Here is a 24,210-nt window from a genome sequence, read left to right as displayed (position 1 = left end):
AAAAAATAAATATATGAATAAAAAAAGGTTTTAAAAAAAGAAATTACCTTAAAAATGCTTGAAAATTATAATAAGCTTGTACAAAGTTGTCTTTTTCCTATGTCTTTGAAAGAAATAGGTTCAAAGGTGTAAATACTTGTAAAAGAAGTTTGAACACAAAAGTGAAGTTGCTCCAGGTTTCAAAGGGTTAACCACGTCGAAAATACTTGTCATATCAGAACAAGTCAGAGTGAGACTCGAGACTCAAAAGACTCGAGCGTATGAGCTGAGCAAGTGTGAGTTTTATTGCTTAATTCTTTAACATCTGGATCGACATCGGTTGTTTACCTGGCGCTGATAATTAGATATGATCAAAAAATGAGGGAAAAACATCAAAAAAATGATGTTTATAATTCTTTTAACTATTTATTTAAAATTATGATACTGAAAAAATCCATTTTAATTTTTAAGCACTTTCTTGAGGCAGAGTTTTTTTTCTCCTTTTTGGCTGATTTTAAGATAATTTTCTTCCAACTTTTTATTAATTTCTTAGTTGATCTTTGCCGTCTTCCCTTAGCTCTGAATAAGATCAAGATTAAAGGGTTAAAAAGGGTTTCATTTGTAGGAGAAAGTTACGTAATTTTATCATGATTATAATTTTTTTATTATTACTGTTTTGTCAGACATATTTCTTGTGCTTTTTTCTTCAGACTGTAAATGGCAAAGTGGGAGGTATATGCCGATTAATAAGTACTTTCTGGGCAGTAATATTTCCATTTAGTGAGTACTTAGTAGTGTTGAAGATCGACATGAAAAATACGATAAGTATGCAACTTTACTGTGAACATCTCATCTGCGCTAAATGTGTTGTCTTTTTGTTGAATAAATGAAAGGTTAAACATTAAATTAAATTAAATTAAATTAAATTAAATTAAATTAAATTAAATTAAATTAAATTAAATTAAATTAAATTAAATTAAATTAAATATTGAGGCACTGTGTGAATTTCAGCAGCATCCGTCTGGTGTGCATAAAGTCGTTTTTTTTTCCTCGTTGGTTTTTGGGGGTGAAATAAAGGTTGCTGTAGGAGATGATTTTTGGATTACAGCCTGGATTATGTCGGGATTATGTCACCTCAGATGTGATGATCTCCTCCATGGAAGCTGGATTAAACTGTGTTTGATACGTGCAGATTAGGTGTGAACTGATCCTGCTGTGTAATCTGTGTGTCATAAATCAGGGCCGCAGATCAAACCTTAATACTGTTTTTGGCAGACGGGCAAAAAGTTCCCGCCAAAAGTAATCTTGCTCAGTTTTTCTCTCCGGTAGATACATAGAAAAGATCCAGATTTTAATCAAAATTTTGCCAATTTTAGATGATTACATGTAGCAAAAATTTTACATTTAACTCATATCTCAAATATTTGGATATATTAGGCTTTGACATGCACACAGTACTCAGTATTCACTGTTAGTTTTGGTCTTTTTTTGATGGAAGACTCATGTTTACATTTGTATTTTTATAAAATCCACACTTACAAGTCTATAAAATAAAATAAAATAAAATAAAATAAAATAAAATAAAATAAAATAAAATAAAATAAAATAAAATAAAATAAAATAAAATAAAATAAAATAAGTAGAGGAGATAAAAAAGTAAAAAATAATTATTAAAATCTTAAAAGTCACAGTGTGGTGACTTCAGCGACTTCAGACTTCAGTGGTCAACATGATCCAGAGATAAAGACGCCCGTGAAAGCGATTGACCCCGTGACCTTTGGTCCTCTTACACACTGACGTAAAATTCAATAATAATAATCCCAAATGGAAGAAACGTATTGATTTTTGACTCCCTCTGACTCTCCCAATAAACCCGGCCTTTAATGTTTTAGGAACAATTGCTCTTTTGATGACGACCCGTCATGTCTGTGAGACGTGAAATCTGATATTTTTATTTATAAGCACTCTTTTCAGGTAATTTATCCATATCTTTCTTTTTTCTTTACTTTTTATTTGCTTTTTGGAGTAATTTCTTATCGAGTTTGTCATTGCCCTTTTTTCCTGTGTTTTTGACAGAAATTGTTCAAATCTGCTTAAGTTTTAAAGGGTTAATAAATCTCGCAAAAGGAAAAACAAATTTAAAGGCTAATTTAATTTAATGTATTTTGAGATCTTTTATTAATTAAAAGTAACAATGTCGCAGTTTAGAAATACTGAAAAGTAAAAGTAGTCATCATGGAGAATTTCAAAAAAGTATAGATTATATTACTGAAATAAAACTATTGATGGATTTATTTGCACATTGCTACAATCTATTTATTTTTATGGCAGTTTGTTGTTTAATATTTCTTTAGATTTATATTTATTTATTTTTAAAACTTATTTCCAAATTTTTCATATCCATGTGCTCTAAAATTATGTTTTTAATTTTGTATATTTTTATATTTATAATATAAATATTCTATAAATTTACATTTTACTTATTTATGTTGCCATTTTTCATCACGAGAGCCTTTAAAACAATCAAATCCACGAGATTCATGAACAAAAACATGCAGATAAGAATCTAACTAAACCTCCCAAACTGCAGGCGCCTCTGTGCTCTGCAGCAGAGCCTGATCAGCCCTGCAGGTGCAGCTCGTCAGGTGACGCAGCACACCTGAGCAGAGCTGCAGGACAGAGAAGGGCCGACGTCACAGGACACGCACAGAGGTAACAGTGTAACACAAAGTACGTCAAATTTAACCCTTAAGGCCCACTTTAATATTATATTTATGTTTAACATTATTTGCATGGCTCTGCACATAAAACGTGCTTTACAGAATCAAGCTACAAAAATCATTATTCTATATTATTATATATTAAGATTTTATTTTATTTTATTTTATTTTATTTTATTTTATTTTATTTATTTATTTATTTACCAAAATCAGTCCTAATCATAAATACTAAATATTCATTCATTTTCAGAATTTCAGACGTTTAAATGTCAGCTTTTTGTCATTATGTTTTTAGATAAAAAAAAAACCAACAACAACACAAAAATGAATATTTTGAATTTACTACATTCTCAGTAGATATTTATGATTATCACAGCATACCATATGTCAATATGTCATCACCTGGAGCAATGAGTACGACAAAAAAGCTTGTAGGAAAATATTTGAATTTATTTTCTGGTACATTTAACCAGTTTCTTTCTCATTTTTGGGTCATTTCTTCTTTTAGTACTTATTGCCCTATTCTCGTGTTTTGGAAAGAAATTAAGCCTATTTGCATACACACACACACATATATATATATATTTATATATAGCAGTGATGAGCGCGTGAGCGGCTCTCCAAAGTTGTAATTCCGAGTGGAAAATTCGGAAATGTCGAAGATACCCGAGTTGCCGAGTTGTGACGTTTGCGTGACGTTTCCGGGCAGCAGAAATGGCGGAAATCGTGGAAACAGCGTCAACAACTGACGGTAAAAATGATTTATTTGGTCATTTTGTTCTTCGTAGCTCTCATTTACTTTTAGTATTTGCACATTTTAGTTTATGCATCTATGAGCTGCAGCAAGCGAACAATATATAAAACTATAACGTATAAACATAGAATTGAAGTGGAAACAGCTTTCAGACTCATTTTTAAATGATCTCAGTATTAAAAAGGCACAAATCTTCTCTGTAGCTTCATGTTGTTCCCACTTTACCGCCTCAAAGCTCATCAACGCAACGAGGCTCCTTTCAAAACGTGGGAGGACAATGAGTGCCAAAACCTGAAAGACCCAAAAACAGCAAGAAATTAGCAAAATGTACCAGAAAATGACCTGAAAGTTAGTAAAATAAATAAATAAAAGGGAAAAAGGAAATGACCTACAAAAAGGGGCTGAAGAAATTATAATAATTCTCACATAATTTTAAATATGTAATCATGAAAAAGCTATAAAAAATAGTATTTCTCATAGATATTTTTTTTTTCCGTAGACATTTTCTCTTGCAACATATGTAAAAGCCTTCTGTGATTTTCTTGTTTTTTTTTAATTTATTTATTGTTTTTACTTTGTAGTAAAAAGAAGAAATGACCACAAAATTAGCAAGAAATTAGTTAAATGTACCAGAAAATTACCTGACTATTAGTACAAACATTAAATCAAATAAAAATGTAAAAAAGGGAAAAATAACTGCAAAATTCTAACAATTCTCTAACCTAATTTGAAATATATAATCATAAAAATAGACGATAAATATAGTTTTTAACCTAGCTTTTTTTAATTCTTTCATCAGACATTTTCCCCCAAGCTTGTTTAAAATAATTTTCGGACTCTACATATTTGGTGCAATTTGTATAACATTTAGTACTTCCTTTTTTTCTGTTTTCGTTTGTTTCTTTCTTTTTTCACATTTTTGCTCATTTTCAAGTAATTTCTTGTAGCTTTTTACTTATTATTTTTTTTTTTGCCATTTTTTGGCGGATTTCTTGCTAAGTTGCCTTTTGCTTACTTTCCATATTTTTTAAAGAAATCAAGGAATCAAAGGGTTAAATTCCTTCGAGCTGACAGGAGTTAAAGCCGTTGTTTGGAGAGTCGTCCTGCCCGTTCAGTGCCTCTGCTCTCCTGTTTACAAGTGGCTGATTATGTAAGACACACACACACACACACACACACACACACACACACACACGAAGCAGGAGATAACGTGAACTAACAAACCACAACCTGCTGCTGTTGAAACATTGAGAACTTTTTATCTTTTCAAATGTCAAAAAGCCTTTTGATTGTGTAATATAAGGAACATTTTGTTTTTGCTAAAAGTTCAACTGTATGTTTTAAAGCTCTGTGGTGTTTCGGCGTATCGCAGAGTCATCGGAGGGAGTATTAATGTAAAGTATTACTTCACTGAGCGTCTGGATGAATAGCTTCCTGTTTGTCGGCTTGCACACATGCAGTACACACCATCAGAAATCTCCCTAAAGCTTTAAAACTCGAGCAAATTATTGCAATTTCTATGAAAAACATGGGAAAAAGGCCACGAGCAACTTGGTAAAAAACGTTGCACAAATTGCAAGAAATTTAGAAAATGATTCCTGGAGCATCTTCGCTTTTTTTTTTGCTGCTTTCAGACACCTTTTGGAAGCATTTCAACCTTTTAACTCCAAATTTGTGCAATTTCTTTCAAAAACACAGAGAAAAAGGCAACGAAAAACTTAACAAGAAATGTCCTGCAAATTGCAAATAAATAAATAAATAAAGATTCAGATTTTTTTTAAATAAACTATATGGAAAATGTCCAGACAACTATGTATTTAGAATTATCACAATTATATATCTTAAATTATTTTACAACTTTATCATTATATTGGGTAGTTTTTAGGCCATTTCCTCGTTTTATTTATTTATTATTTTATTTTTACCTTCCATTTTTTGTTTTGTTGTTTTGATTCTTTTTTTTCACTAATTGTTTGCTATTTTTTTGGGTCATTACTTAATAAGTTCCTTATGGCTTTTATCTCATGTTTTTGAAAGAAACCAAGCCAATTTGTTCAAGTTTTAAAGGCTTAAAAAGCCTTGGGGAATAAGGAAAATATAGGGATTTTTTTTAATTTATAGTTATCATTGTTACATGTTTTGATTATAGATTTGGAGCATTTTTTCCAGGTCATTTTTCTTTACTAAAACGTGCTGTGAATACATCACAGGGACATTTTTTCCTCTTTTTTTACATAAAAAATATTCAATAAATCGCGTGAGCGCTCGTCTTCTCTCCGTCCTCCTCCTCGTGTCTTGTGTTTTTTTCTCAGCTCCTCGTCTTGTCTCTCTTATATTCCAGCGTCCACTGCCACAGGGTGATAATGTGGTGTCTGCACTTCTGCGCCGTCCACAGATTAACCGTGCTTTTGTCGGGGGGTACAAAGGGAAAAAAAAGGCCCCTCCCCTGCTGCTGAGCCGGGGCTTTCAGCATGGCCCCCTGCCAGGGGAGGCTTTAAAAGGGTGGGGGCGCGTGGCTCCTCTCACTCTCACGGCAGGACAAACCAAGGGCATCAAAGCAAGGTGAGTCCCCTGTCCCTCGCCCAGCACTGCACGGGACGGCTCCGCAGCAGCCAGGACGGCACGCCGCGGCCCCCCATCCACCATCCACACACTCAAATCCCCCAAACACAGGGGCCGAGCGGGCTCCGGGGCCCCGCGGGCCGTCACTGATGGTGGGAAACAGCGGTGGGGAGGAAATGGGCAGAAAATCAGATAAAGAGATAGAAAGGGTGGGAGAGGAGTGGAGATGACGCCTCTGGCATCTCTGACCTTCTTTATTTTTGTGCAGGAGCTAAAAATAGACTCTGGTGTTTTCCTCTTCATTCGCTCTTTTATGCCGCAGTTAAACGACACTAAAGTTTCAGTGGCTTTCATGACACTTTTTTTTTTGGCAAGTTTGAACCGCTGATCTGTGCAAACTTTTCTGCCCTGCACAGATAATTAAACGCGTGTTTGTCGAACTTCTCAGACTTTATGTGCACAAAGTCTCTCTCTTGTCTGTTTGTGCTAAAGGTCTTTTTTTTGTCCTCCTCTTCCCAGACAAGATGACTCACCACTGCACCAAGTTCTCCGGCCACTGGAAGGTGAGTCTGCAGACGGAAACGTTCGTTCATGCATCATCTCTCCGGAGGGACCTTTTCCAAATTACCTGTTTGCCCCCTGAGATGCGACCGGCTGTTTCTATTGAGAAACCAGAAATTGATTTGATTTCTTGTGAAAACACGGGGAGAAGGCAATGAACAAGATGTGGCCCAAAAAAATTCCAGAAAATTTGTTAAAAAGTTACCTGAACATAAACTAAAAAAAAGAAAGAAAAGGACTCAAAAAAGTACTGAAAAAAAAAGTATTTATTTTATATATATTATTTTTTTCCTTATAATTTAAAAAGTTTTCTGGTATTTCCCCCCCTTTTTTGGATAATTTTCTAATAATTTTCCCCTTTTAAATTTTTTTTTTGTAATTTTCTTGTCGCTTTTCTTGTCTTGTCAAAAGCAAAGGAAAGGTAAAAAAAAAAAAACAACAAGAAATTATTCCAAAAAAGTGCTAATTTTTTAAGTATATGTGTATTTTATTCCTTTAAAATAAATAGATATTATTAAATATATAATAATAATAATTATATAATTAGCATTTTCCTTTTTTAAAAATCTCCCTCCTTTAATATATATAAATTTATTTCATTTATTTTTTCTGGTCTCTTTTGCAATGTTTGGGACATTTCTTGCCAAGTGGCTCACTGCCTTTTCCCACATGTTTTAAAAAGAAATCAAACAACGTTTTATCAGGATTTTAGGGGTTCAAATGTCTCAGCTGGAGAGGCAGACAATTTATCACCAATTTGCAAAGTCATGGGGAGAATGCAGCAAGCAACTTAACAAAAATGCCCCCAAAAATTTGCTGGAAATTAGTTTAAAAAAAAAGTAACCTGAAAATAAGAGAAAAATGTTTGTTTTTTAAAGTATGTTCTTCTCATAACATAATTTTAAATATATAATTATAGCAATTATGAAAATAGTTTTCTGGACATTTCTACTCTTTTAAATTTTTTTTTAGTTCCTTCCAATTTGGTCAACTCAATTTAATGTCCTTAAACTGACATGAAATTGTATGTTTTTGTGTGTTTATATGTTGCTTTTAACACGTGTGAATTCCCTCCGTCAGATCATCGTCTTCGACGAGGAGTGCTTCCAGGGCCGCCGCCATGAGTTCACCTCCGAGTGCTGCAACGTTATGGAGTTCGGCTTCGAGACCGTGCGCTCCCTGAGAGTGGAGAGCGGAGCGTGAGTAATCGGATACATGCACACAGAAGAAAAACTGGATATTTTTTACAAAAAAAGTGAATAATTAAAAAAAAAAGAAGAGCGTAATGATGATTTTTGACTGTTTCTCTGCAGCTGGGTGGGTTACGAGCACGCCTCCTACCAGGGACAGCAGTTCGTCCTGGAGAGGGGAGAGTACCCCCAGTGCGACGCCTTCGGAGGCAGCAACGCCTACCACATCGAGAGGCTGACCTCCTTCAGACCTATCGCCTGTGCTGTGAGTTCAGCGTGATGCACCAGTGTCAACATTTTGCACAAACGGCAAATCATTTGCAAAAAACCTGCAGGTGTTTACAGGGCTTATTTTAAAATTAATTAATTTTGTAGTATTATATCCATATTGTATCCCTTCCTCTTTTTCTGCCAATAACAATATAAATATGTTACATATAGTTATATATAGTTTAAGAAAATTCAATCTATATATAAATTTCTAGAGGTGTTTTAAGAAAAGGAAAAAAAACCTGATGGAGAAAGGGTGGATTTAATACGTTTGCACAAATCACAAAAAACACTATTACAAAAGAACAAAACAAACAAAAACACAGTCATCATGATTATCATTAATATTTATATATAATTTAAGAAAATTCACTCTATAATAAAATGGTCAATTATTTTTCAGTAACTGATGGAGAAGTGTTTGGATTTAATAAGTTTGCACTTCTTCCCTCCTCTACGGATACGTCTGTATGTTTGTGTTTGTGTATATATATGTTAATTCTTTCTTTTTTATTATATTTATTATATTAAAACAATACACACAAGATTCACCATGTTGCCAACACAACCACGAAACAAGTTAAAAAAATTTATTAATTAGTATAAATATAGATAAAAAATAAAGTGATTAATTAAATTTAAAAAAAGTTTTAAAAAAAACAAAAAAAAAAAAAACACAGGCAAAGACACGATTACTAAAAAACAAAACAAACAAAACACAGTTACAATGATCAACATATATAGCTATATATAGTTTATATATGGTAATATAAAGTTTAGATAATTTAAGAAAATTCTGCCAAAATAAAAATGGAAGCGGGTCAATTATTTTTTTAACTGATGGAGAAATGTTTGGATTTATTTTAGTTTGCGCTTCTTTCCACTCATTTTCATATCTTTGTGTATGTGTTCATTCTTTCCTTTTTTTATTTTACAAATGAATCTCGATGTATTGATGAATCCGTATATCGTGTTTGTTTTCCTGCAGAACCACAGAGAGTGTCGTATGACTATCTTTGAGCGTGAGAACTTCCTGGGCCGTAAGGGTGAGCTTAGCGACGATTATCCCTCCCTCCAGGCCATGGGCTGGTGCAACAATGAAGTCGGCTCTCTCAAGATCCAGTCTGGAGCGTGAGTGTGCTTCTCCTCCTCTCACTCTCTCTCTTTTTCCACATTTTTATCGTTTCCTGCGCCAATTTTTTTCTCCGCGGCGGTTTAAAAATAATCCCGGTTTCACAACTTCTTGTTGCAACATTTCATGTGTACGTCCCTCTCTTTCTGCGTGTGATTTCTCAACAGATTTGTGTGCTACCAGTACCCTGGATATCGTGGATACCAGTATATCATGGAGTGTGATCGTCACTGTGGGGAGTTCAAACACTTCAAGGAGTTTGGCTCCCACTGCCAGACCCCTCAGATCCAGTCCATCCGCCGTATTCAGCAGTAACAACCTCATCCTCTCTCCCATGTGACCTCTCACCTTTGACCCCGCTGCCCCCAGTGCTGAATAAACTGTCTTTCTTAAACCTTACCGACTTCCACCGGTGAATCTGCTTTTCTCGCGCGCACACACACCATGTGTGGAGTTATTACACAGTTCATCGCGACGGTGTGCAGAGGTCACCTGGTGTCAGTGTTTCACCAATAAAGGTTGACTTGAAGACAATTTTTAATCAAGATCTGAGTCCATAGTTTATTATAAAACAGCCGAAATGCAGTCTGACTGATGAAAATATTTGCAAACTACACATTTTGTTAAATTTCGGAACCATTGCCACCATGAGCATTTAAATTTTTTTTTTTTAATGTTGTTCCAAGAGTTTATTGACAAAGTGGTGAATTATGTATCTAGAGAAAATTCTTAAATATAAATTAAATAACAAATAAATTAATTAATAAAAAATAATTTAAAAAATCAGTGGAATAAAGAAAATAAAAATTCAGGATATGATTTCCGTTACTTGCAAAAGAAAGATGTCTGTTGGATGATGAATTAGTACAGACTGAAGAAAAATAAAGAGTTTCAGTTGTAGTTTTAAGTACATATTCTTATTATTGTTAAATTTAGCAGCTGAAATATTGAGTCAGCTGGCTGAAATTTAATCTATGCATCGTTAAATTCAATTTTCAAGCAAAGATGCCAAAATTTTATCTGGATCTAGTTTTTCAAAATGTGAAAATTTTCATTTAATCTCTTTTTGTAAATATAATATTTTGGGGGTTAAGACTGTTGGTCAGGCAAAGCAAAAAATTTAAAGATGACACTGCATGCATTTACAAAAAAGGAATCCTGTTATTTCCAAGAGTTTACTGATAAAATGGTGAATTGTTTATCTAAAGAAATTTTTAAATAATAATACAAACAAATAACAGAAACAAACTATTAAAAATCATTTTTAAAAAATCAGTGCAATAAAGAAAATAAAAATTCAATATCTGATTTCTGTGACTTGCAAAGCAAAAAGAATGATGAATTAGTGTAAATCTTTGGAAAATAAACATTGGTTTAATTTTTCGACATTTTTCAAATTTTATTTTTACCGTGAAAATTAGTAAAACTATTTATCAATAATCAAAAAAGATGCAGATTACTTTTCTGTTGAGCAACTCGGGTAAATGCAGCTTTTTTCTATTTCAAGATACAAAACATCCCAGTTCTTTATATTTTGTGTGTGTGTGTGTGTGTGTGTGTGTGTGTGTGTGTGTGTGTGTGTGTGTGTGTGTGCAGGCCTGCTGCAGCCTGCAGGCCTGTTCACTGGTTCTCTGCAGTGCATGAGGAGCATTACCAGTGCCGGCCAGTAAACGGCACTATGTTTCCACCAAAACACAACAACACATGCAGCCCACAGGGGTATTCTCCAAAACATAATTTACCGAGCTGTGATATTAATTATCAGAAGCTTCGTGAACCTTCAGATTTAATGTGGAAAAAACAACTTATTTAATTGTGACAGAAATGAGAGCGGTGGCTGAATGTGTTTAATCTGCTGCGGAGACGCTGTTCACTTGAAGGCCTACATTTCAAATAAATGTTTTTTTTAAGTATTGGGAAATTTCCTGTGCACACAGACTGGTTGATGCTGTTCCCAGTAAACGCTGTAAATCACCACTGAAAGACTGTGCCAAATTTGTAAAAAAGGGGAAATCCCTTACAGTGAAACTGTGGTTACAAATAGCTGCACATGCAGCCTTTCATGTCTGATTAAAAAGACAAATACTAAACTAAGTTTTTTTTTTTTTAAAAAAAGCAAAATAAAATAAAGCAAACTAAAATACAGTAAAGTGAAGCAAAAACAAAATATAATACACTTTTGGTAAGGTATATAAAAATAGAAATAAAAGCTGTTTCCCTCTGGTTACTGAGAATTTCTGTGTACAGACTAGTTCATGATCTTCCCAGTAAATGTCATTTGTAAAAAAGGGGAAATCCTTTGTTATGAAACTGCGGTTATAAATAGCTATAAATGCAGACTTTCATTTCTGGTTTAAAAAAATTAAAATTAAAATTAAAAAAATAAAATGTGTTTTTCAAGCACTGGGAAATGTACCAAACACAGACTGGTGGATGCTTTTCCCAGCAAATGCTTTTAATCAACACTAAAAAAAATGTGCCAAATATGTAAAAAAAAAAAAAAAAAAAAAAAAAAAAAAAAAGGAAAAAAGAAAAAAGAAAGTAGTATTAGTAGTAGTCTCTAGAGTAAAATAACGTAAAGCAAAAATAAATAAAGCAAAATGAAATAAAATAAAATTACACAAAATAGTGTAAAATAACATGAAAAATAAATTACACAAAATTATAAAATAAAATAAAAAAATAAAGATTTTCATGGATGCTTTTCCCAGCAAATGTTGTTAATCACCACAAAAAAATTGTTAAAAAAAGTAGGAATAGTAGTCTTTCATTTCTGATTTGAAAAATAAAATAAAATAAAATAAAATAAACAAAACAAGAAACATTAAATTACATAAAAAAATCTATGTAAAATAAAATAAAATAACCATCAACTATTCTACATAAAACAATAACAAATAATAATAAAGCAAACTAAAATAAATTAAACATAAAATAAAGTGAATAAAACAAAGCACACAAAACAAAAATAAAAATTGACATAAAATAAAACTAAAATAACATAAAAATAAAATTACACAAAATACTAAAATAAAATTTATAAAATTGAAACAACACAAATAGTTTAAGGGATAACATAAACAACTGTGCATAAAGTTTCACAAGACTAGAAAATTATAATAATAAAGCAATAGTATATGTATATATAAAATCAAAGCTTAGAAGTCAATAAAATAAAATAAAACACAGTTTCGTGGCACACATACTGATAGAAATAAAGGCCATTTCCCCTCTGGCGACAGGCCGTGTGGTCCGGCTCCAGCCACCGGTGACCCGCTCCGTGTTTTACGAGCCTCTCCCCGCCGCAGTGGGAGGAAGTTGAACCACAAAGCCAGCAGTGCCACTGTGCTAGCAAAAAACACAGAAAAATACACCGAAGACGAGGGACCTGAGCTGGAAACATGTGCCATATTGGAGCTGGAACCGGAGCAGCCTAACGGGAAGAGGACCGGACGGTAACGGCTCGGCAGAACGCTCCGAGGTCGCAGCGGACCGCCACTGTGCTTCTTGGCCGGAGTGTGGGCTCCCCAGCGCGGACAGCCTCGCAGGCAGGAGTCGCTCGGGGCTGGCTCGGCTCGGCTCCCCTCGTTTTCACTTGAGCTCTCCGAGCTCCGCGGTCGATTTACGATAAAAACGCCGCGAGAACAGCATCGTGTCGGCTGTTTAACTCCACGCACGGCGGCTGGAGGTGTTGTTTTGTGATTTAAGGACAGTTTGCAGCGAAGAGGGGGAAAGTTTAACCAGCGAAACGACCGCCGGAGCCCGATTTCCATCTCCCGGCGCTCCCTCCCCCCTCCTCCACCATCAGCGTCACCGTCAGCCCGCAGTCAGTCGCTCTCTGCTGGGTCTCCAAACGAGCAGGGTCCCCCCCAAAAACACTTGGGGTAACTCAACAAGCAAACTATGGATTATATGGTGCCATTATTTTAATTTTTAAAGCCTCAATTTCGGACTCTTTTGTGTCATTTTTGCCGCTCTCGGAAACAAGACTTCCCTAAAAAAAAAAAAAATAGCCGTTAGCTTATTAACTCAATCTGAAACGGAGCCAGTGCTGCTGTTAAATCCGCCAGCTACTGAGCGTGTTAGCGAGCTGCCAACCGCGACGTTTACTTCAAAAGCAAGCTGCTGGAGTTTAAAAAAATACAATCAATCAAAAATTAAATGTTTAAATTGATTAACGACTTCGGTAGTTAGCACACTTGGCTAGCAGGTTTCGTTTTTTTCGCTAGCTTGGTAGTGTAGCGCGGTGCTAACTAGCAGACGAAATATCGATAATCCCAGCAGGCTAAAACAAGTTAGCTCGGTGGATTTAGCTCCCTGATTAGTCGATTACACCCTTTATCTCGGGTTAAACCTCTTAAGGTGTTTAATGCCATCTTTTAAGGCGACGTTTTTTCTCTTATTTAAGGGGACGTTGCACAGGAAGCCAGCGACGTAAACAACAGCAGCGGTGTGTACATTTGATCTCATTTTTAATCATTTCTGCATTTTTTCTAACCCCAATGAGACACATTTCAACCTTATTTTTGTGCGTTTTTTTCGCGATTCATGCTTGAGACACGTGTTTTCTTGCTGCTTTTCTAAGGCACGGTGAAGGAGGCAGCCACATTTCCTCTGCCACTAAAATTAGAGCTTTTTTTTTACATTTTAAGGGAAAAAGCAGCACTGGAGAGTCGCTTGGACACCATCAACAGGGACCAGGAGAGTCCCCCAGAGACCTGTAGGATTTGACAGCTGTCTGCAGCCCCTGCATCTGGTGCATCTGCCTATAAGGCGAGGAAGGAAGTCTTTTTTTGCACTAAATGGGATTACAAGGACGGTGATATAGACTATTTCTCGTGCATCCTGTCACCCAAATGTCTCCCCTCCTGAATTTCCTTTTTTTCTGTCACAATGATGGTAGTTTGAAGTGAGCAGACAACGACACCCTTCAGTCGATGGTCAGATCTGTCACGCACCTTGGCGCTTGATGCATATCTGGTGGAGGATTTTTTGTAATTCCCCAAATTAAGAAGCAAACCCATCCACCCCCAGCCCCGGTTATTTTATCGATTTGGTCGTCCCAGGGTCGAAAGATGGCGGACCTCGAAGCAGTACTCGCCGATGTCAGTTATTTGATGGCGATGGAGAAGAGCAAATCTACTCCAGCGGCCCGGGCGAGTAAGAAAATCATCCTACCGGAGCCCAGGTAATTCACTTTGTGTGGCTTTAACGTCGTGCAGCTGTGGCCGCGAGTGTTGTGTTTGTTTGCTGCTGTCTAATGGATGCATCTTTTGTGCATGCTATGCAGCCATATAGGGAGATGGAGGCGTGCTTCCTCACAAACCTGTGACTTACTGTAGATGCTAAATACGACTTGGGGAGCTTCTGTCTGCAAACGTGCTGCAGCTTAGTGGCCTCATGATTTCACCACAACCATGCAACGACTTAAATGTCATTTCCCTCTTTATTCACGGAGAAGTTAAATTAGTGTGCAGAAAATTTCACGGGTGATGCGAAATATGCCATGACATTGAATTTATGTCATGATATTGTCATTTTTTATCTCATTAGCTGGATAATTTCACCTAAACAACCATGCATTGACAAAATTGCATGCCTTTTTTCCCCTTTACTCAGCAACAAGTTAAAATAGTGTGCAGAAAATGTCTCACTATTGATGAGAAATATGTCATGATATTGTCATTTTTGTCTCATTAGCTTTATAATTTCATCAAAAACAAATATGCAGTGACTTAAATTGGACACCGTTTTCCCCTTTTACACACCACAAAGTTGAATTAATGTTAATGTAATTTTATTCACCAAAACAGCCAGGCACTGATTCAAATTTCATGCAATATTACACCTTTAACTCACCAAGAAGTTAAATTAGTGTGCAGAAAATTTCATGTGGCAGGTTGTGGTCCAGAGTATGTCATGAGATCGTCCATTGCATCATGATATTGTCTTTTCTGGGCTCAGTGGCTTCTTGATTTCACCAAACATCCATGTATTGACTTAATTGCAAGCCATTCGACATCGTTAACCCTATGAAACTGGGGCCAACTGGTTTGATTTCTTGCAAAAACATAGTGAAAAAAATGCCAGAAATAACTAATAAAAGCGTCAAGAACATTTCCTGAAAATAAGCAAAAAAAGAAAGGTAGACAACCCCCCTAACAGAAACAAGAATGTGTTATATTTTCATTTTTTGGTTCAGTGGCTTCATGCTTTTACCAAAACAACCATTCATTGGTATACCCCATCACATATACCCCCTCTTACCCACCAAGAAGTTAAAATAGTGTGAAGAAAATGTTCATGTAGCAGGTGATGCAGAACATATCATGATATTGTAATTTTTTAAAACAGAAATACCAAATGCTGTGACTAAAATGCAATACTGTTTTCCCACTTTAACTCACCAAGAAGTTAGAATAGTGTGCAGACATTTTCATCTAGCAGGTTATGATGCAGAATATGTCATGATATTGTCATTTTTTGAAACAATACCAAATGCAATTACATAAATTGCATGCAATTTCCTCCCTTTTACCCACCAAAACGTTAAAATAATGTGCAGAAATTTAATGGAGAAGGTTGTGGGGCAGAATATGTCCATTTTTGGGCTTAACAATTATGCGTTGACATAAATATATAATGCCATTTCTAATCTCTGAAACCTGAGCAAAATGGTTTGATTTCCTGCAAAAACACAGCGATTGGGTAAATGGGCAATTTAACAAGTAAAGCCCAACAATTTGCCAGAAATTAGTAAAGTTACGAGTAAATTACCCGAAAATAAGCAGCAAAAAAGGATAATATTGTCATTTTTTGGCTCAGTGGCCGTAAGATTTCCCCAAAACAACCATGCAACGACTTCAGTAGCGCTCCGTTTTACACCTTTAACTCAACAAGAAGTTAAGATAAGTTTGCAGAAAATTTCACTTAGCAGGATGTGATGTAGAATATGTCATGTTGTTGTCATGTTTTGGCTTATTGGCTTCATGATTTCAGCAAAACAACCATGCAGTGACCTACCATTTTGCCCTTTTACTCACCAAGTGTGCAGAAATTTTCATGTAGCAGACTGGATGCACAATATGTCAGGATATTGTCAGTTTTTGGCTCAAACAACCATGCAGCGACTTCTGTAGCACGCCATTTTATACCCTTAGTTCAACAAGAAGTTAAATTGGTGTGCACAAAATTTCATGTCGCAGGTTGTGATGCAGAATGTGTCTTGATATTGTGATTTTTTTTTTTTGCAACAATACCAAATGCAATGACTTATATTGCATATCATTTACACCTCTTAAGTCACCAAGAAGTTAAAATATTGTGCAGAATTTTTCATGTGGCGGGTTGTAATGCAAAATATGTAAATATATTGTCATTTTTGGCTCATGTAGCTTCATAGTTTCAACAAAACAACTGTTAGTTGACTTAAATTGCATGCTGTTTTACACTTTTTACTCACCAAGGCATTAAATTAGTGTGGAGAAAATTTCACTCAGCAGGTTGTGATGCAGAATGTGTCATGATATTGTGTTTTTTTTGCAACAATACCAAATGCAATGACTTATATTGCATGTCATTTACACCTTTTAATCACCAAGAAGTTAAAATCGTGAGCAGAATTTTTCATGTAGCAGGTTGTGGTGCAAAAAATGTCAGTGTATCGTAATTTTTTGGCTCAGTGGCTGCATAATTTCACCAAAACAACCATGCAACGACTTAAATTGCATACCATTTCCCCCCCTTTGGAAGTTAAAATACTGTGAGGCTAATGTTCATGTAGCAGGTTGTGATGCAGAATGTGTCGTCATATTGTCATTTTTTTGCAACATTACATTTATGATGTCCGGTTTTGCCATGTGTGCCAAAATATTCTGCAGTTCATTCTCCATTTGATCCTGGACTCACTATATATGTTTTATGTAGCATGTGCAGCCCAATTATTGAGGCTGCTGTGTTTGTAAGAGCTCTTTGATGCATCCGTATGTGCAGCTCTTGATCGGAAACCCCTGCTCATCCATGCAAGAACCCAGCAGGTCATCAGAGGAGGCTACAGCTAAAAAAATCTGATTCAAGCGACACCCCCATCGCCACCAACGTCCACACATAACTGCACACCCTTTTGTCCCTGCTGCTATGCAGCTTGTCAGCCTTTATTGTGCCTCTTCAGTCCAGGTTTCAGGCTTGTAACATGCCAGTTGATTGAAGAGGATGTGGTTTAAATTTGGTTATTGAGATACGAGGTCTGTAATTTTGACAGAGATGTTTGGGTATAGTCAAATGATAACAGTTGTGAGAACAGCAGTGTTGTGCAAAACACATTTTAGCCGGCATTTTTGCACCGCTGCAGGATTGAGTTTGTGTTTGTGGTGTTTACATTCGTCACATTTATTAATCACAAAACTGGAAACTATTATTGACACACCCACACATGTGTAGTGCCTCTGTGTTTTGCAGAGTTAGAGATGTGGGTTAAACATCCATTATATTTAAACCAGGAGTGAGTTCCTTCGGAGGAGGAGGTCAGCTGTTCAGTTACTGACTGACTTGTCTTGGCAGATCAGCAGAAAGCAATGATGCATACAGTGCTTTACACTCGCTAATGAATGCGAAGCTTGTTGGTTTTTTTCCAGCTGAAATGATTTAATCAACGCTTTCAAACCTGAACAAACTGGTTTGCTGTTTTTTAACTTAACAACTTAACAAGACATGGCCCCCAAATTAGTAAATAATTAGCAAAAAAGTTTCAAGAAAATTAACTAAAATATAAGCAAAAAATTAATAAGATGAAATAAAAGAAAATGACCCTCAAAAAGAACCGGAAAATGTGTATCATTTTACTGTATTTTTTTACTTATTTTTTTAAACTAGAATTTTTTACTTTTATTTATGAAATTATTAATTTTTTTTCCAGATTTTTTTCCCTGTTTGTTTGGGATAATGTTCTGATAATTCTTAAACTATTTCTAGGTAATTTTTCTGTCACCTTATACTAATTTCTTGCAATGTGTGTGACATTTCTAACCAAGTTGCACATTGCCTTTCTTATGTTTAAAATCCAACCGGTTTGCCCAGTTTTTAAAGGGTCAAATCGCTTGTGAAAGGCGTCCGAGCGCAGCAAAAGAGAACTGATGTTGTCCAGATTTGAAAGGGAGAAGGATTTTTCTGTAATTGCTAATTAAATGTGGTAGCCTAGATCAGTTGCCATTCGTATGTGGGAGTTAAGAATGATGCAAAATGACGGTCTTTATCCCGTCACAAAGAGCAGGAATGCTTTGCCCTGTAAACAGTTTCACCTCCAGTGCACAAGCAAAAAAACCTGTCAGGGTTTGTCAAACTGTCAATATTAACTGACCTGGCTCAACACCAAACTGCTCACTCTCTAACATGATCATTTAATGTAAAGTCAAACTAAATATTCCAGTGTAGCCTTCCCCTTCTCGATCATTCGCCAGCCACGTTTTTGCATATTTTATCCCGTTTGCTTCTGATGACATTAACGTTGCTGCTAACCATTTGTGAAAGGTTTCTAAGTCGGCAGATGTGGGTTTCCTTCCTTGAGGCTGTTGTTGGTTTCAGTTTGTGTCAGTATGGTTTTAAAACGAAACGTGCTTGAGATTGGCAATCCATCACAGCAAACGTTGTTGTCACATTTACTTGTTTACTTGAGTTTAACGCTGGCTTTAGTAAATACTCCTTCAGCAGAGAGACACAGTAGCTCTGACAGTTTGGAAAAAGAGGCCAACTTGATGCTTTGACCAAATTCTTGCAGGAAATCTTTCAGCCCGCTGGCGACAGAGTTTCAGAGCGTGGCTGTGACGCCTGGTCTGTAGAGGAGGACTAGCTGGTGGGCTTTTTTGGTTTCTTAAAGGAATACTCAACTAGAAACTGTGTTTTGCGCTTCCCACACACAGGCTCACAGGCTTGACAATTCGCTTCAAAAAGTTTGTGGCTTGCAGCACCCTCACACTTTGGTTGCAAGTGACAGATATAAAGAGGCGCTGACGTTCAAAACATGCTGTATATTTAGTAATGTTTTTGCATATACAATAGGGCTGCATGATGTGCCAGAAAAATCCTACTGCAAACTAAGTAGCATTTTTTAAAATTTTTATTTTCACAAAAAAGAAAAAAAAATCAAACCATTCAAATACAAATTGCCTAAAAATATGCAAAAATAAATAAATAAAAAATGCACACCAGTAAGTAAAACAGATATAAATACATTGCCTAAAAATGAGCAAAAAAGTGCTGGGAAAATGTTGATGATATTATTCTTGTTTTTTTTTTAAAGATAATGACAACATGACAGTTCTCATTTTCAGGTAAATATACACTAAATAAAACAGATTCATTATATTATATTCAATTTCTGCTATTATATCCCCTGAAATCCCACACACAGTTCCATTAAATAATATTTTCTAAAAATAAATAATGCGCTTGAAACAGTTGACACAGGATCTTTTAAAGGCATTTGTAATTCAATCGCACATTTAATGAGTGATTTAATAACACAAAATGCTCCCATCAGGTGGTTCAGTGTGACTGTCGCCTGCTAAACACACAAATTGATTAGACATTGGATTACCAGTAACAACTAAAGGAGCTGCTTTTATTAAATCCATAAATCCTAATAAATCGTGCTGTTGAGATTCTTTTGACATAATGAAATGAAAGCCCAGGTGGGGGTAAATACATTATTGATCAATATTGAGCTGGTTTATGTTTGTGTTTCCTTCACTGTAAAGTTGTAAACTTATGGCCGTTTTAATCATTATTAGGGACTGTTTGTTATTTATGAGGGTGGTGGGGTGCAAAGAGGGGGAGGCATGTTAATGAATTCTTAAAGCACTGAAGAAAGACTTCTGTTTTTTAATTTGCCTATGGCAGTGGTATACAACTTTAAATGGCTTCATCTTTATTTACAGATGATTAAAAAAAATATGGCATTTTTTTATTGTACCATTTTTGGTGATTTGTTTTTTTATTTATTTATTTATTTGTTTGTTTTTTATTTTATTTATTCATTTCTTAAAAATTTATTTTTTGTCTTTTAAACTTTTGCTGATTTTGCTTTTGTAAACAAAAAAAGGCGATCTTTTTTTGTAAAATTGTTTGATGGTTTAGTAAAAATCAGCCTTTTTAATCTTTTCTTTTTTGCAACTTTTTTTCCACTTTTTATTTTTTTTTTCTTTTAGAACATGACTTCGACACTCACAGGCCCGCCAAAAAAGGGAAAAAATATTTGTTGCTTTGGGACGGGTCTGACAAAAAAAAAAAGAAAAACAGCCTCTCCCCTCCTCTGATAAATATAGAACAGTCCCTTACACCTCATTCATTAGATGCTCAGTCAAAAATCCAGGTTGTGAAACATCGACGCTGGTAGTTAATCCACGGATTTGCAGCCATGAGCCACGGCAGTGTCAACGATCCCAAAGACAACAGCGGGCCATGTGACTGATTAACACATTATCAGGCACAAAGTAGGAGGCAGCTGAAATTCATACCTGCACACACACACACACACACACACACACACACACACACACACACACACACACACACACACACACACACCCCGCTCTGAAAAGCAGCAGCGTGCAGAGGTGTTTCTATACCAACACACCTGAACACGCCGCCTGTGTGAATGTGGTTTGTTAAGTGATTTTATGTTAGATATGGGCTTTGTTATTTATTGCCCACTATTACACAGGAGCTGCGGAGATAAAAGCCTCGGCTAATGGACCCGTGAAAGCAGCGGCACACTGAGTAAATCAGCCTGCACCGCCACACTCACATAATCTGAAAATTTACTTAAAACATGTCAGTTAGGTCATTATTATCACTGTAATGTGTCCAATCTAACTGGATGAAAAGGTTGCATTATGTTTGGTTTTTTTCCTGTGCAGCCTTATCACACATATCGTGATCAAGTTTGAGTGCTTCAGGGGTCTAATTTAACCCTTTGAAACCTGAGTAAATTCTTTCAGTGAGCGACTCAACAAGAAAGGACCCCAAAAATTAGCAAGATGTTAGGAAAAAGTTACAAGAACATGATGTGAAATTAGCCAAAAAAGAAAAGGAACTTTGGAAAAAAAAACTTTGCAAAAATAAAATGAAGTAAAAAACAGTAATTATAAATAATAATAAAAATCGTGATGTATTTTTTAAAATATAACTATAATAATAATTGAGTTTTCTTGATATGTTTTACTTAGTTATATGATTTAAAACAAATTCTCTCCATCTCCCATTTTTAGTTAATTTTCTGGTCATTGTGTTTTTTTTTTTTTTGCAATTTTCGTGACATTGTCATGCCATGTTGTTGATTGCCTTTTTATAAATAAAGGTAGAAGAGTAAAAAGAAAAACAGAATCTGCTACATACTTTGAATATGTAATACTAATAATCATGAATATAGTTTCTAGAAATTTTGCCCTATTTTTGGCTAATTTTGTAATTAAAGCAAAGACTTAAAAAGGTACTAAAATTGATAATTTGCAAATATTATTTTTCTCTTAAACTAATTTTCAAGTAGTTTTTTGTCACCTTTTACCAAATCAATGTAATTTGCTTGTTGCCTTTTTAAAAATGGTTTCAAGAGATTGTTTTTTTAAAGGTTTAAATGCTTGTGAAAGAAAACTGATGTCGTTTCAAAGGGTTAATTTTGTAAAAGATGTGAGAGTGATGTGTGTGTGGATCTGTGGATCTCTGAAAATAGCACAACTTGATAAAGATTGCAGAGATTTTACCTTAAATTTACATGCGCGGTTTTCGCAGTGGTGCATGTGTGAAGCGGCGAGCTGCCTGCTGGTTGGGGGGCAGTTAAATGTGGCACTTTGGAGATAGCGTGGTGCTGCCACATTCTCGGCGGGCCAAGGCTGTGTCCTCTGGCAGAGAGGTGAGATTTTGACGGCAGCACTGGAGGCGGTCGGGATGAGAGGCGTGGGGGGAGGGCGAGCGGATGCCGCGCCGCTATCGAGAAATCCATATAAGAGACGAGACGTGACGAAGGTATCCGGGAGGGCGGAGACAGACAGGAGCGAAGACAGATGAAGCCAAAATCTCACCACCGTAAAACATAAAGTGTGCTGTCAGTACAGCTTCCTCTGCCCTGTTGGATCAGTAAAACCAAGAGCAGGATCAATACTGCTGGCAGGTTTCTCATTTTTACATCTTATCAGCTGCACTCAGTCGGGGTGTAAGGGTGCACAGAAGTCACGGTGCACGTCATACCGAGTTCAAAGTTCAGTCTCACTTTTATTTTAAGAAATATGGCTGTGTATTTTTAAAAAAAATTTTTTGGCCATGTAGGGTCTTTTTTTTGCCGTGTAGTCATCGTTAACGCGTGTAGGCAGGGCGGACCAGAGCACCTCACCATGATGCCGGCTCTCATGCTGCATCATGTTAGTTGTACTATTTGTGTAGTTCAGCACCCTCTGTCAATATTTGCAGACTGTTTTTGGCTTTTCTGTTATCTTCTCATCTTTATTTTTGACTGTGTATTTTTGACTGACTTCTTTCAGTAGCGCCTGTTGCAGAACCTTTTTGTTCTTCTTATTTTCGTTGGTGAGCTACGTGGTGAAGTGTTCAACGTAGAGCAAGCAAGGTCAAAAGCAGATTACGGCATCTGTGGTTCATTTTTCGTTTCACCGATATTAATCTCACATATTTTGTATCGATTTTTAACTGCCTCGCTATGCATCGTTACGTCCCTACTGTGTATGTAATGGACTGAATATTCGCCTTAGATTAGCTGAAGTACAGAATGAAACTGTTAGCTGTTAACTGGTAAACATGAAACACCCTCCGGTATCTGTACTTCAGGCTAAGGCTCAAAGAAAACCCCCCACTGTGTGTTGTTTAAATATCCTAAATCAACCAATGAATTGTGTATTTCATGCTTTTTGGAGAGACAGAGTGCTGATTCTGTCGCTAGCTCTGTTTTAACCCTCTAGCTAGACAGCATTCGAGTACTGACCAACACCCAACGTGTGCGGTCAATAAACACGAGTCCAAACTCTCAGATATACTTTTAAAGCACTTTACGTCTCCTCTTCAACGCCATAATCAGGATATCTGCAAAACTATAGCATTAGCAAACATTATCTGTTGAAATGTTAGGAGAGTGCAAAGCTGTCGACAGGATCCATTTACAGGATATCTGATATCTTAATTGTCAGATGTGATTTACAAGAAGTATCATTTCCGTGAGTGAAGGAGATCATTGCAAACAGAATATTAACCCTTGGGGACCGTTTTGGTGCATTTTTTGCACTTTTCCTTTCTTCCTGTTGTGATAACTGTGTGTGTGTTGATGCATGTGTCCTAAATGTAGTCCAGATTGTGTATTTGAGTGTAATCAGTGAATTTGCAGCTCAGCTCCTACAATAAGTCTAAAATACACTGTGGAAACTAAATAGTTACATTCAGACTGTTCAGGTCAAAAAATGCTCCATTGAAACCCATTCAAACTGACATTTTTGATCCCACAGCCATCAGAGCAGAAAAACAGGACTTGTATTATTTCTGGGTGTCATTCTGGGCTTTTGACTCTGAATTTGTCATTTTGACTATTTTCCACCTGATGAGGTCATTTTGACCATATTTGGCATATGGAGGAAATACATGCTATTTCCACTAGGTGACCTGTCACAGTCAATGTAGCTGCACACTGTGATCATTAAAAATATCTACTTTGCATGTAATATATAGTAATATATAGTTTTTCCATTTAAAAACATAGTGGCATTGTTACAATAACCTGGCATTTAAAGGGCGAAAATTCGGAAAATCAATGAATATTTGATACTTATGATTAGGACTGAAGTTGGTTAAAAAAGAATGGAAAAATAATGTTAATGTAAAACATTTTTAAAGCCTGATTTTGAAAAACACATGTTGTTGGCAGAGCAATGAGAGTGTGTGTGATATTAAAGCAGGCCCTAAAGGGTTAAATAGTCTTGTTTTCTGGATAAAAATGAAGTTTTAAGTGTAAAATAATTGTAAAACATTTGTCTTTGTTAGTCCTGGTAAAAC

General features: G+C 35.8%; 2 protein-coding genes across 3 annotated transcripts in view; both read left to right on the top strand.

Annotated features, from left to right (window-relative positions):
• The first annotated feature begins 5,906 nt into the window (after positions 1 to 5,906).
• Positions 5,907 to 9,567, top strand: cryba4 (crystallin, beta A4). Of its 2 annotated transcripts, none has more exons than XM_042509563.2 (6): positions 5,907 to 6,015; positions 6,535 to 6,578; positions 7,657 to 7,775; positions 7,890 to 8,031; positions 9,025 to 9,167; positions 9,336 to 9,567. In XM_042509563.2, exons 2-6 carry the CDS (start codon positions 6,540 to 6,542, stop codon positions 9,481 to 9,483), a joined length of 591 nt encoding a protein of 196 aa, XP_042365497.1. In that variant the 5' UTR covers positions 5,907 to 6,015; positions 6,535 to 6,539; the 3' UTR covers positions 9,484 to 9,567. The 2 variants fall into 2 exon arrangements, with proteins under 2 accessions (XP_042365497.1, XP_087927306.1); XM_088071180.1 differs by lacking the exon at positions 5,907 to 6,015 and adding an exon at positions 6,069 to 6,167.
• A 2,891-nt stretch (positions 9,568 to 12,458) lies between these two features.
• The window catches only part of grk3 (G protein-coupled receptor kinase 3), an 80,602-nt gene continuing 68,850 nt past the window's right edge, over positions 12,459 to 24,210 (top strand). Inside the window, exon 1 of the mRNA XM_088071179.1 lies at positions 12,459 to 14,356. Coding sequence (XP_087927305.1) covers positions 14,244 to 14,356 — 113 coding nt within the window. The 5' untranslated portion in view covers positions 12,459 to 14,243. The remainder of the gene's footprint in view (positions 14,357 to 24,210) is intronic.

Source organism: Plectropomus leopardus, chromosome 20, assembly GCF_026936395.1.
Source record: "Plectropomus leopardus strain MGB_pleo_1.0 chromosome 20, ASM2693639v1, whole genome shotgun sequence".
In the NCBI taxonomy this organism is placed as follows: domain Eukaryota; kingdom Metazoa; phylum Chordata; class Actinopteri; order Perciformes; family Serranidae; genus Plectropomus; species Plectropomus leopardus.
This window is presented reverse-complemented; position numbering and strand designations above follow the sequence as displayed.